Raw genomic sequence first — 14,433 nt, 5'->3', positions numbered from 1 at the left:
ATCTTTGACATGACTATGTTCGTCAGTAGTACGCATGACATCCAATAAAATGAGATAAAATTAGTCTAAAAATAAGTAATCAAGATTACGAAATACCGCGTTATTAAAATTTAAATGTTTTAATGATTGAAATAAATAATTAGTAATAATAAACAGTAATTATTTAAATCATTTTGTTCGCCTCCGTAGTGTAATGGTCAGCACGCTCGGCTATCGTTCTGGAGGTCCCGGGTTCGATTCCCAGGGGGGGTCAAATAAATATAAGTGATTTTTTCACTCTTATATTTATTCAATATTACCCTGGACTGGTACCTGAAGCAGAGGGCTGATGACCTTTCCTTCATGTGTTAACGATCAAGATAACACTGTGTTTTTATAATGCAGTGCCCTATGCACCATTGGGGTGCGGATAAGGGTTTTATTATTTATTTATTATTAATCATTAAAATTAGTGATTTTTTCATTCGAAATGCGATTTCTCATTGATGTGATGGATGTTCGAATGGTGATGTAAGGAAAGCATGCAAGGATGAGATAAGTATTATCATTAAAATGAAGGGAGGTGTGTTGAGGTGGTTTCGGCATAAAAATAGAATGTGTGAAGAAAGGCTTAAACAAATTTGCGAGGTTCATGTGGTTGGTAATAGAAACGGAGGAAGACCGAGGAAAACTTGGCATGATCAAGTATAACAAATATTTGAAAGTGGTCAGGTCAGGAGTCGAAAGAATCGGCGTGGAAGATGGATGAATTTGGAAGAGGCGAATATTGTGTAAAAAGAAATATTGGTATTGCGTTCTATTCTCTCTACCTACCCCTACGGGGAAGCGGCGTGATGGTTCGCTAGTTTAATTTTTTATAGTTAAATTATGTACAGTGTGAATGTTATTTGTGAGTGAAAATTCTAGGCAAAAACACTCGCTCGAGTGATGTGTTATTCATAATTCATAATTCACAATTCATAATTCATAATTCATAATTCATAATTCATAATTCATAATTCATAATTCATAATTCATAATTCATAATTCATAATTCATAATTCATAATTCATCATTCATTTTGCCTTTACACAGTTTTGAATAGATGTCACTAATTATAAACTAACTTATCAAATGTGAAGGTTGTCATAATTGCATATAATAAACTGTCGACAGATAACGCGACAACTTAGTTTTGTATTCAAATTGCTAGAAAATCGAATAAAAAAATTATGAGGCGAATGTGGTAGTAATTTTAGCAAAGGAAAAATGGGAAAAAATTGGAAATATGTAAAAGTTATTATAGGTGTCTCAGCTTGAGATGAAACATCTATCTATAGATGTTTCATACCAAGTTGAGACACCTATAATATTGACATATCATCCGTAGTCAGGTTAAATGTTATTTCAGGATCTGTGTCTTAAAAAATATATGTAAACTAATTCGAAATGAATTTAAAATGGAGCAAGCTATATAATTATTTCACAAATTTCTCAATTGATGGCGCCACAATCAGTCGGTCTTCCAAATCCATTAAAAATGCTATCCGAATGTGGAAAATACCCGAAACCATTGCATATGTATAGGTTTAAAAAATGAACTCAATAATGGCCAGAATAACAATTAATATGGGAGTCACACTGCCATATATCGTTTTCCAAACATTTTTAATTTGTTGCCGACGGATGTTAGAGGTCAAAATAAAATATGGAACAAAGGCAAAATAAAGGAATGGGTAAATTATCAAGAGTTGATTCCATTAAAATTTTAAAATACTATATATATTATTTTTTCTCGTTTTTGGTGTATATTAGGTTAAAATAGATAAATATAATTTTTAAAAAATATGTAAAAAGAACTCCACCCACAAGACACACAAGGTAAGGTACCTACTGCAAAAAAAGAAATAAATATGTTTTTAATTGTTCTTTAAATAAATGTATGCAATTTATGTAAATAAAAAAAATGTAAACACAGGTGTATAAAATACATAATCTCGTTGGAAAGGACAAGGTAGAAAGTAAATTAATTAAAGTCCAGGTGTAATTATTTTATTGTAAAGCCTTTACAATGTAAATAGTTATTGTATCTATTGTATGTAATCTAATAAAAAAAAAACTAATAAAAAAAAATTGTATTAACTCAACACATGCCATGCCTAAAGAGCCGTAATTACGTTTAGTAAAAAAAAATGTATAAACTTATCTACCAAATGTCAGATCCCAAATCTTTGGTTACTAAGATATTCACCTTCTTTCGTATAAAAGGTGATAGATGGTTAGCCTCAAGTTGAGAAACCTATAATATATAATGCAAGAAATTGCTTGTGTTGATAATAATCATGCAAGATTACTGAAAATACTTTAATCCGATTAATGTTAGTAGTGTTCTGGCTGATAGAATTTAATTCTGACGATAATATGCTAAAAAAAACAAAGCAGGAGTCATACCGATAACGTCATGGAGTAGGTACACAGTTCACTTAATATTGTTTATTTGGTTGTTAATTTTTTTTGGAACAACAGGTCTTGCGCCATCCGGAACAGCTCTTCTACTACTCTTATCCCGGTCCAGTCGCGAATGTTTGCGAAGCCACGATTTTAGTTTTCTGCCAGCTCCTCAGTGTCCTTTTATCTTTTCTATCATGATGATTTGAAGAAGGTGGTGTTTTCCTCCACAAAATACGTGGATCAATGTATAAAGTCTTCCAAACCTTATTCGACGAGAGTTCTCTGTGTGATCCAGCTTTTCTTAGAACTTCTTTATTTGTGACCCAATCCATCCAGAGAAGAAGCATTATACGGCGAAGCCAAATTCCTAAATCTTCGATCCGATTTAGTAATAAACACGTGTTTAATTTTTTTGTTGTTCAGTAGGAGGCAAAATCGACCATGCTCATCATGCAACAAGAGCCAAGGAAGCTCTCGATGAAACTGCAGAGTTTTCCGAAGGCATTGCTAAAGCAGTTTACATAGTGGACCTCGAAGACACCTTGATCGTGGTGACTTCAGATCACGCACACACCAGGTCCATAAGGGGTTATCCAACCAGAGGAAACCCCATTGCTGGAATAAGTGATACCCAAACGGTGTCTGATGGACTAGAGACTCTGACTTTGAGCTATGCCAACGGTCCCGGTTATAGAAGGGAAAATGATGGAAATCGAGTAGATGTTACACAAGAAGATATAGGTAACTACCTAACTTACTGAATTTGTCTTCTGGTTCCTCGCAGGAGTAAGCAGAGACTCCACACCAATCTGACGTTGCAAACAATCTTCTTCTCTTCAAAATTTATCACTTTACTGGCACACATTATAAACCTTTGAGCTTCTCTACTTTCAACAGAAAGCATCGCATCGTCAGCATATAAAAGGCAACAGAGTCAAATCCATTATTTTTGTTCTAATATTTAACCTTTCAGAAGATAAAGTAGAGTAATTCCTAATATAATTAAAAAAAATAGTTCAACTCCTAAATTAGGAATGGAAAAAAGGATTTTACAATTTAATATTTCCTTGGTAAAAACTAAAAAGTGTAATTTCAATCTTGGGTTGCAGATGACCATAGATTCCGTTCTCCATCCCTGGTTCCATTATCTTCAGAAACCCATGGAGGTGACGATGTGGCGGTATTTGCTTACGGACCATGGCAGCATCTCTTCACTGGCGTCTACGAACAATCCACAATACCTCATCTGATCACTTATGCTATCTGCTTTGATCCCGAACGCAGTCACTGTTGAATAAACGAATACATTCATATCAAGATTTTTGTATCCACATCTCAAACATAGATAAATACAAATATGGAAGTTTGGGCATTTACTAGGCTTTCGACATGACATTGTCTACTTTGAGTGATCGATTTATATACTGTCTAACAACATTCACCATTCAATCCATGATTGACAATCACACTGCTCATATCTCAAATAGGCCATTTAGGTGTCGGGTTGTAGTCCCGTGGTTAGTATCACGGACTCTTGAGTCAGAGTTTCTCGGTTCGAACCCCTTCTACCACAATTTGATACCTTTTTCTAATAATGAGTCACTTAGGCTCACAGAAATAGTATGAAATACAAATATTTGTGTAAATATAAAAACACAAGAAAAGAAAATAATTATTCTATATTTTCTATATTAAATGCATTGATAACTTTGTGGTAAGGTAATAAAACTTTCTCTATATCATCCATATTTTACTTTGTATACTACCACTTTTATAAACACTTATTCGTGACTTCCGGTTTCGGAAAATCATTCCATCATCAGGTCATTCAAATAAAATTAATTGCTTATACAGAGTATAAGCATTCACCATTTCCGACAGGTCATATGCCCAGTAAATGCCCTAATTATTTTATATTCTACTTTTATATCTTCTTCATGGGTTACAATCTGTGTTGCAAGTTTGGAAAAAATGGGACTTACTCAAAATTTTGTGAATAAATCGTAATATCAAATTTGTATACTTTCTTACTCTTTATGTGTTCCTTATCCACATCCAAAAACATAAATCGTAATTGACAAGAAGGTTTTGTTAATTAAAATATTAACGTGCGTGAAAACAGTTAAATTTGTAACCCTGCTGGGAGTCGAATCAGGAAATTTATATGTACATGTTAGCGTAAATGACGTTTTTGCCATAAAAAAAACAACCGACCACATTCAAGCTTAAAAAACCCGTCTCCTGTCCAAATATTGTTTTTCGATGGCACACATACAGCAAACGAAATGTGTTTTGTATATGTTTTGGTTTGTTTTTGAATGGGTTTATTGGTATTATATTACGAACCTACATCGCTCACTCCTTTCAACAACGTCATATATCAAGAAACATGATTTTTCAGGAGATCACTTTTAATGTTTAAGAATTTAATGAAATGTACTAAAAATAAATATCAAGAAAATTCTTGAACTTTTTACTGTGCAACAGATCTTTTTAGGTAAAACTTAAAGGTTCATTTCTTCCCATTTAAAAAATATTTTATACATTTAAAAAAATATAATTAAACAATACCTGCAGGGGGTAAATATTAAGTTTTGAATATTGAAAGCATTAACTGTGTGGATCATATTGATATATTATTTCGAGAAATAAAAATACTTTGTGTTTTGATCCACTCACATTTTTATTAACCAACTAGATCGGCAACAACCTGTTGCCCTCTTCAGGGTTTAATTTATGACTCCTAATATGAGTCATAAATTAAACCATGAAGAGGGCAACAGGTTGTTGCCGAAACTAGTTGGTTAATAAAAATGTGAGTGAATCAAAACACAAACTATTTTTATTTCTTGAAATAATATAGGTAAATATCAAGTTTAAAATATGCCGCTTTTGCTGGGATATAGTACATTTTCTGGGTATTCCGAAAACATGCACAACTGAAAATTGACGATTTTTGATATATGACGTTGTTGAAAGGAGTGAACGACATACTATTGTAATAGGTATATGTAGATATGTAGATACGTTTTTAAAGAAGTATAAATTAAAACTTTATTGTATGCCGTACTTTAATTCTGAGAATATTGATAATTTACATATAATAATATTATAACATTCGTCAACCCTCAAGGCGACAACAATAATTTTTACTGTAGTAATCGTAGTTTTATAAAACTAAGGGAGGAGGTTTGATGCACACTTAGGATTCTAATGATAGATAGTAATGTCTCAGACGTTTCTTAAAAGAAATAAACATAATCAAACATTTTGACATTCAAAATTACCACACCACAAAGTTAACAATGCCTTCAACCGCCCTACACATACGAACGTACGTGATACGCTCGGTTTATCTTCACCATTCCACGCCAGCCCGTATGACCTACGCGCACGACAAAATACATATGTTCCAAAAATATTTAATGCGTACCGGATACACTTATAAATTTTTGCTAGGTTTCACACCCGACAATATTTTGTGACGACAAAATTGGTGATTTTTTAGGGTGGTTAATATGCAAAAAAATTGTTGAATATTTTTCGTCGTTTAGGGTTAGAGCTGTAATCTGACCACCTACTGTTATTTTAGCACTGTGTACAAGTTATACGGAGGTAACGGTAAACCGTTCAAATCCTGATATCGACTTGGCCCCCGTGTCGGCATAAAAGGAAGTTTACCAATTTAAGGTGGCCACATCGATAGCGTCATGGAGAGCGTCCTCCCGTTTATTCTCGTACCGTTTTTTACGAGTGTTATCGCATTTCCACACGACTGTGAGTATTAGATAAATATATATATATATATATATATATATATATATATATATATATATATATATATATATATATATATATATATATATATATATATATATATATATATATATATATATATATATATATATATATATATATATATATAAAATATAAATATATATATATATATATATATATATATATATATATATATATATATATATATATATATATATATATATATATATATATATATATATATGAATAAATGTATTAAATGTCCATCATATGATTCTTCCCTATTTCCTCCATCTCAATTGTTTTTTATAGACATATTAAAAAGATGTTGAAGAATATGAAACTTCAGTTATTTACAAGGCCAAGGACTGGTTTGAGTGAACACTTTATACACGTACGACAATACATGGGTAGAATGGTGAAGGTTTCATGTGTAAACCAGCCAACAATATTTTAAATATTTTAAATACTTAAAAGCGGCCAGGTTGGGAGTTTGAATTATCGGCGGCTATGTATAAGGAGATGCACGAATTTGAAAGAGGCGAAGGATTATTTGCAAATTCAGATTGGTGTAACGCTCTTTTCTCTCTGCCTATCCCCGCTGCGTTATGGTTAGCTGGTTAGTTAGAATAATACGATTGCGTTGAATTGGTATTGCAGATAGTGATGATACCTGGATGCATCCCAGCATCAGGGATGGTCCAGCAAACTCCAAGCGGTTCAGGCACAACCCGGACGAAGACACTGCAGAGTACTGGCAGAAGCTGGGTAGAGATAGGGTGAGGATGGTCGTCAAGCAGAAGACGAACACCAACAGAGCCAAGAACGTCATTATGTTTCTGGGAGACGGGATGTCCATTCCGACACTGGCTGCTGCCAGAACCTACCAGGGCCAGATGGAGGGTTTGACGGGAGAAGAGACCGAACTTAGTTTTGAAAAGTTCCCAGTTACGGGCCTGTCAAAGGTGAGTTAAATTTTTACTTTTATATTTTTTCACAAAAATGTTCGTAATATTAGTTTAAAACAACTCACCGATATTTTTATGTCCACCGGTTTCGAGATGCACCCGACTCTTCGTCAGGACAATCACTACACCAGCATGCAAACAATACTGCACGTCACCACTATGGCACTATTCACACGTTGTTTGCTTGCTGTTGTAGTGATTGTCCTGACAAAGATACGGGCACGTTTAGAATTTAGTAGACATTAAAATTTCGGTGAGTGGTTTTATACTTATATTAACATTTTTGTAAAAAAATCAAATAAAAAGGACTAACGAAAAAGTGAAAGTTTTAAATACTAATAATATTGAGTGAGTTAAATTATTTAATGTTTTTTTTATTTTTTTTAACATTTTGAGTGTCCAAATACTTAGTTACAAACGTGGATTACCTTGGCTTAGGAGTCATTTTATATATTTTTGACATCTTAATATTTACAAAGAAAGATATGGAAGCCATATTAATATATGGCTTACGTCTATCATAGGCTTATATATGGGTCCAGTGAACTGACATTTGCGGTGTCATGAAATTAATGACATATATAGGAGTTCTAAAAATTTAAGTAGATTGGTGTCAATCACGGGTAAAGGGTTTGTACACTAGTAAAGTGATCACTTAACTAACCTATGGCAGGTCGTCCTGTAAAGATGCGGAAACTTCCATATTCTTCTTCATGTGCATATGTTGAGATGTCAAAAATGTATATTTTTTGTTTTCGTTGTTATACTTTGAATTAACGATTATTTTTAGAACCCTTAGCACTTTTTGTCTGTAATTGTATTTTTTTTTAATTAAACTTTAATGAAGGTTTTTATTTACAAATATATCTTTTGAAAAATTTGAATATTTTTGTAGATTTGACTATTTTTTCAGACGTACTGCGTGAACCACCAAGTTGCAGATTCGGCTTGTAGTGCAACTGCGTATCTTGGCGGCGTTAAGGCTAATTCTGGGACAATCGGAGTAACAGCGAAAGTCCCAAGATTCGATTGCAACAAGATGCAGGACAACTCAACTTACGTCCACTCATTGGCAAAGCTCTTCATCGACAGCGGACGGAGTGCTGGTGAATTTTTAAGAATTAAAATTAAATTCAGAGTAAAAAAGGAGAAATTACACTCATACCTCCTTATCCTGTTCACACGTAGACGATACAGCAAGAAGCATTCTATTAAATATTTTAGTGTGTCCAAATTTTTGTTCTTTTCGCAGATTTAAAAAAGAACTTTGCTGCGACATTTATAAAAATCAACTTGTAAACTGACTAACCATCACGCCGCTTCAGGCAGAGGCAAGTAGGCAGAGAGAATAGAAATCTTTCTTTGCAAACCATCTTCGCCTCTTTCATGTATCATGGATCTGACCTAACCACTTTCAATTATTTAAAACAGTTGATCATGCCAAGTTTCCTCTGTTTATATTTCCACTTACATTTACCTCATAAATTTGTTTAATCCAAATCATCTCAGCACACCTTTCATAATTTTATCGAAAATGCTTATCTCAGCCATTCATCCTCTTCTTCTAAAATTAACTTGTTAGTGGATGAAATCCAGCATTTTTAAACAAAAAAATTAAGAGGCGCACTAAATTTACTTTATCCAGTTTTGTATTAGGCATGGATCCCTTTTGGGAAATAAATATCATCACAAATATGAAACCCCCATAGAAAAATCATATCACAATTTGGTAAATAGGAATATTGACTACGACCAGAGTCACCCACGCTTCCCCAGCGGGAACATATGCCCATACTGCCGATCGTAACTGGGAGAGTGATGCTGACGTAAGGGCTGCGGGCCACGATCCAACCCTTTGCAGAGATATAGCTCACCAGCTCATCCATGGAGATCCTGGGCAAAAACTCAAGGTAAACTCATTTGAAGATAATAAAAGTCGTAATGTTGGATGATTTGTATAGCGCCGTTTTCGTAAAATACTACCTCAACAGCGCATAACTGATGGGGCGAGGTATGATCAGCAGACAAACTCTTAAAAGATGTTCTTACTTAACATTATTCTCCTATGCTTCTTTTCTCTTATACGGGTGTAAGATATGATACCTTGCAAGGGCCTAGAGTAGCCGTAACTCAGCAACGATAATAGGTGCTTTCGAATAATTTTAGACGCGCATTGGTCTGACTTCGTGGAATATAGAAATACGGCAAGGGATGCAGCAACTCAAAGTCTCAACTGTTGTCAAGAAAAAACAATGTAGTTCCTTCAATGCCTTCCGAGAGCCGCCATCAAGCTTGCCTCTTTTACAAAGCATCAGGTCAAGACGTCCACTGTTGACAATCCGTCGGCAGTTTTTATTTGACGTGGACTTGACAAAGAAAGACGTAAGGGAGTTGGCAGTGGACAGAAGAGCCTTTAAGGATTCTATATGCTCCGCATATGAAGCGGATATGGTTAATGTTGAAATGTATGCACTTATGATACTAACAAAAATACCTGGTAGAGCCAAACGTCTCAACGTTAATGGTGATCTATTTTCCGATGGATAGAAAAATGTTTATCTAGTGATGGTAGTTTCAACAATTTAAAATGTATGATTTCACTAATCGTAAAAAAGATTTGTGAGATTATTTGCCATTGCAATTCTTGGTTGTTAATTCATTCAGGTCATTCTTGGAGGAGGTAGAAGAGAACTGTTGCCATCGACGACTTTGGATGAAGAGGGATTTAGTGGAAGGCGCCAAGATAGAAGGAACCTAGTCAAAGAGTGGAAAACTGACAAGTGTAAACAAAATAAGCCGTTCGAGTATATTTGGAATAGATCCCAACTTCTAAACGTAAATAAGAGCACTGAATACTTAATGGGTTTGTTTGAACCAAGTCATTGCAAATATCATCTGGAAGTTAATGACGACAAGGAACCATCTTTTGAAGAGATGGTGGAAGCTGCTATAAAAGTTCTTTCAAAAGATCCTAAAGGATATTTCCTATTTGCTGAAGGTTGGTAAAAAATGTATTTTAATCTTATTTGTTGGAGTTGAGCTATAAAAATGGGACAATTATTGAAACGGATAAGGAATGATTTTTAAATCAGGTACAAATTGTATGTTAAATCCCAGAATATCACCTTTTACATTAATTGAAGCCATCCCGTCGACTCTGAATTTTCTCATACTTCCATATGGTCTTCACCATATTACCATTTAACCTGTCTTGCTTGCAGGGGGTAGAATAGATCATGCTCATCATGAATCCAGGGCAAAGTTTGCCCTCGATGAAACTGTAGAGTTCTCCAAAGGGATCGCAAAAGCTGTATCCATGGTAGATCTCGAGGATACCTTGATCGTAGTGACGTCAGACCACGCGCATACAATGTCTGTAGGCGGATACCCGACCAGAGGTAACCCTATTACTGGATTTGTCGATACACAACTAGCAACTGATGGACTGCAGTACATGACCCTGAACTATGCTAATGGACCTGGGTATAGAAAAGAAGTTAATGGCAGTCGAGTTAATGTGGCGCAAGAAAATACAGGTGAGATTTTTTCAAACTCTTAACAATCTAGGTTGTAAGTTATCCTATGATCCAGAACTGAGCTGGAAATATCAATATATTATATAAATACGATTAGTATAAACTTTGTGGAGTAGTATTCTCAATATCATTCATATTTAAAGCATTTACTTTGTGGTTAGTCATTTTTACTTATTTATTTTTTTACAAAAATGTTAATAATATTAGTATATAACCACTCATCGATTTTCGGTGAGTGGTTATATACTAATATTATTAGCATTTTTGTAAAAAATAAATAAGTTTGTGGAGTAACATTACGATTTAAATTAAAAAAAGCGTATTTTTGCTTTTATTCCAACAGAACTTTAAATATTTGGGAACCAAGTACATTAAAAACCTTCCTCTAGATATAAAAAAAATAAAGACATTAAAATGTTTAAAAAAAAAATATGTATGATTTATATACGTGTTAAATCGAAGAGAAAAAAAAAAAAATTTTTTATAAAAAATAATTAAATTACCAAAAAACATAAACAATAAATAATAAGTGTTATTCCCTCTAAAAGCACAAGAGCTTAGTCTCTTTATTGGAGAGAACTGCGTTATTAATTTTATTTTATTTATTGTTTCGGCACTAACTTTGTGGTAAGACATGTTACAATGATTAAAGAAAACACTTGTTTTTTACCACTTGAGTTTTATTATAGACCACATGTTGCAAAAGTTAAACTTCCATCATTCAGATCTGTATAATAACTATTATTATACTGACCTGAATGACGGAAGTTTAACTTCCGAAACATGTAGTCTATAATAAAACTCAAGTGGTAAAAAACAAGTGTTTTCTTTAATCATTATTAATTTTAAGATTATAAAAGTACAAATGTCTAGAAAATTAATTAAAAATGTTAAATAAAAAAACTTTATAAACCGCTAAGCGGAAAAAGATCCAATTTGTGAACAAATATTTGTACACATTCAAAATGTTGTAAAAACCATTCATTCCGCTGGTATTATATTCTTAGTAAGAATACTTTGTAGCCAGTTTTTATAATTTCTATGGATAAATTGTTTTTTTTGCAGAAGACCCTGGTTTTCTTTCCCCAGGACTAAATCCTTTAGAATCTGAAACCCACGGAGGTGACGATGTGGGGGTATTTGCTTACGGACCATGGCAGCATCTCTTCACTGGCGTCTACGAACAATCCACAATACCTCATCTGATCACCTATGCAACGTGTTTTGATAACGATCTGAGTCCTTGCTGGTTCAATAAGCTATTTCCTAAATAACTGTTATTTTTTTGCTTGCTTCCTGTCATATACTATAATAAATTAAAGTATTATCTTGAGGTTGAGTTTTATATTTATGTATAGGGTAACCAAAGTTTAACCAAAATTTAATTCGATCGAAAGTGATCATCTCTCAGCCTTGCAATCTTTCCTCATTTCCCCATTCGAACATCTATCATACACCGTTTGCCACTAATTCGTCTGAATTCAATGGTAAAGTTGTTACTACTCGATCACAGTAAAACGGTACAAAAATATGATAGGAATCTTATCGACTCCGAAATGTTTGAAATCGGAAGATAATAAGATTTTTAAGCCTTTATGATGCCAATCGTTTAACCTTCAATTTATGGATGTATCAACTGTTTTTTATTACGTGTGCAGAACGTGTTATCTTGTATGGTCTGGTTGTGATTATTAATAAAAAAAAAACAAAGAGACATAGAAGATTATTTTGATAAATATCTATGGAAGCCGATAAAATCGCTAAATACTAAGGCTCATAAAAAAATCATAGTGTTATAGTTCCATTAAATTAATATTATATATACTAGATAATCAATTAATATTATATATGGCATTTAATATTATATATACTAGAACAGTTTTTTTCAGCGTTGTTGATCATATTAGTGAAAATCAAATACACATCAATGGACGCCTTACAAATCATATTGGATTAAAAACCAAATTGGACTCCTTACAAATCAAATTGGATTAAAAACCAAATTGGACTCCTTACAAATCATATTGGATTAAAAACCAAATTGGTCTCCTTACAAATCAAATTGGACTCCTTACAAATCATATTGTATTAAAAACCAAATTGGACTCCTTACAAATCACATTGGATTAAAAACCAAATTGGACGCCATACAAATCATATTGGATTTAAAACCAAATTGGTCTCCTTACAAATCAAATTGGACTCCTTACAAATCATATTGTATTAAAAACTAAATTGGACTCCTTACAAATCATATTGGATTAATAAACCAATTTGGACGCGTTACAAATCATATTGCGATTTTGACTTAATGATGCCGTGTTATAAAGTTCTATAAAGTAGAAAAATACACTAAGTAGTTTAAAATGTCATTTATATATATATATATATATATATATATATATATATATATATATATATATATATATATATGTAGTTTTACAAGTAAAGTCAACATTCAGCTGAATTGCGGGTATGTTATTTAAGCTAAAAGCTTTAAATAACAGGGATAATTCCTACTAGGATTTTAGAGTTAACGTTTTTTGCCAGTAAACCCTCGATATTATTTTCATTTTATTTATTATTTTATTTATTTATTTCAAAACATATTACATACATAAGTCATATGTATAATGTTCCGATGAGTAATTTCTATTTCTCATTTTGGGACATGGGATTAAGGTTAACAAGACTGAAACACAAATAAGAAAGTTGGAAAAAAGATTTTTTTTAAATTAAAACTAATACATGGCAAAATATAAAACAATAAACAGGTGTAAAAAATGAACATATAAAAACATAAGGTCTAAAGCACATTTAAATGTAACAAATGAAAAAAACATAAGGTACGAAGCATGTTTAAAAGAAAACAAATGAGAAAATATAACTGAGAATACAAATGAAAAACTAAAACTCAAGGGTTGAGGTCCGTAATAAACAAATATTACAAAATGTGCCGTCGGCACGGGAAAACTAAGTGAGGACACATTATTGTTAATTTAAATTGTATATTAATATGTGCATGATAAAAAATAAACAAATACATTTAGTATTTAATAATAAATAATAATAAAACCCTTATCCGCAACCCCAATGGTGCATAGGGCACTGCGTCATATAAACGCAGTGTTATCTTGATCGTTTTACACATGAAGGAAAGGTGATTAGCCCTCCGCTTCAGGTACCAGTCTAGGGTAATATTAAGTAAATATTACAGTGAAAAAATCACTAATATTTATTTAACCCCCCTTGGGAATCGAACCCGGGACCTCCAGAACGGTAGCCGAGCGTGCTGACCATTACACTACGGAGGCGGACAAATATAGTATTTACGCAAGAAAAACAAATTCGTGAAACAAGATTAACAGCGATCGGCCTGTGAACAATAACATTTGTTGATAATTTAATTAAAATTAATTTACAGGCATTATACGGATATCAGTTTGGATCGAAATTAATCTCGGGGAATATATTTCGTAAATATTTTAAATTATGTAAGTTCGTAAAAAAAATATACATTAATTCCTCAATGACAATTACTTTATTTCATTTAATCTTCCACATTATATCTCCGTAACATAATTTTGACTCTTGGGGTATATTTTAATTTCATAAATTGATTCGCCAGTCGCTTTGTGATAAAATGTATCCATTTTTAATTTTAATTTACTAGGAAAATATCACTAGTTCTTAAAATCTATTGTGACAAGTGTTTCAATGCG

The 14,433-nt window shown here is 32.8% G+C and overlaps 2 protein-coding genes across 2 annotated transcripts; both read left to right on the top strand.

The window, feature by feature from the left end:
• The first annotated feature begins 2,192 nt into the window (after positions 1–2,192).
• Positions 2,193–3,724, top strand: LOC148300007 (alkaline phosphatase, tissue-nonspecific isozyme-like). Its single transcript, XM_088275402.1, has 3 exons — positions 2,193–2,247; positions 2,854–3,171; positions 3,540–3,724. Exons 1-3 carry the CDS (start codon positions 2,193–2,195, stop codon positions 3,722–3,724), a joined length of 558 nt encoding a protein of 185 aa, XP_088131528.1.
• A 2,419-nt stretch (positions 3,725–6,143) lies between these two features.
• Positions 6,144–12,007, top strand: LOC148300006 (membrane-bound alkaline phosphatase-like). The gene is made up of 7 exons (XM_088275398.1): positions 6,144–6,207; positions 6,868–7,172; positions 8,089–8,281; positions 8,913–9,085; positions 9,840–10,173; positions 10,397–10,711; positions 11,777–12,007. Exons 2-7 carry the CDS (start codon positions 6,885–6,887, stop codon positions 11,983–11,985), a joined length of 1,512 nt encoding a protein of 503 aa, XP_088131524.1. The 5' UTR covers positions 6,144–6,207; positions 6,868–6,884; the 3' UTR covers positions 11,986–12,007.
• Positions 12,008–14,433: the final 2,426 nt, after the last annotated feature.

The sequence above is a fragment of the Brachycentrus maculatus genome, unplaced genomic scaffold (assembly GCF_059751285.1).
Source record: "Brachycentrus maculatus isolate JH-2025_06_01 unplaced genomic scaffold, ASM5975128v1 h1tg000855l, whole genome shotgun sequence".
NCBI classification, from domain to species: Eukaryota; Metazoa; Arthropoda; class Insecta; order Trichoptera; family Brachycentridae; genus Brachycentrus; species Brachycentrus maculatus.
The sequence above is the reverse complement of the archived record's forward strand: the minus strand, read 5'-3'. Positions and strand labels throughout refer to the sequence as shown.

Coding starts and splice junctions, on each gene's coding strand:
- LOC148300006 (XM_088275398.1), top strand. CDS start 6,885: ATGCATCCCAGCATCAGGGATGGTCCAGCAAACTCCAAGCGGTTCAGG. Junction 9,086..9,839: donor ATCCTGGGCAAAAACTCAAG/GTAAACTCATTT, acceptor TAATTCATTCAG/GTCATTCTTGGAGGAGGTAG. Junction 10,174..10,396: donor ATATTTCCTATTTGCTGAAG/GTTGGTAAAAAA, acceptor TCTTGCTTGCAG/GGGGTAGAATAGATCATGCT.
- LOC148300007 (XM_088275402.1), top strand. CDS start 2,193: ATGTCAGATCCCAAATCTTTGGTTACTAAGATATTCACCTTCTTTCGT. Junction 2,248..2,853: donor CACCTTCTTTCGTATAAAAG/GTGATAGATGGT, acceptor TTTGTTGTTCAG/TAGGAGGCAAAATCGACCAT. Junction 3,172..3,539: donor TGTTACACAAGAAGATATAG/GTAACTACCTAA, acceptor CTTGGGTTGCAG/ATGACCATAGATTCCGTTCT.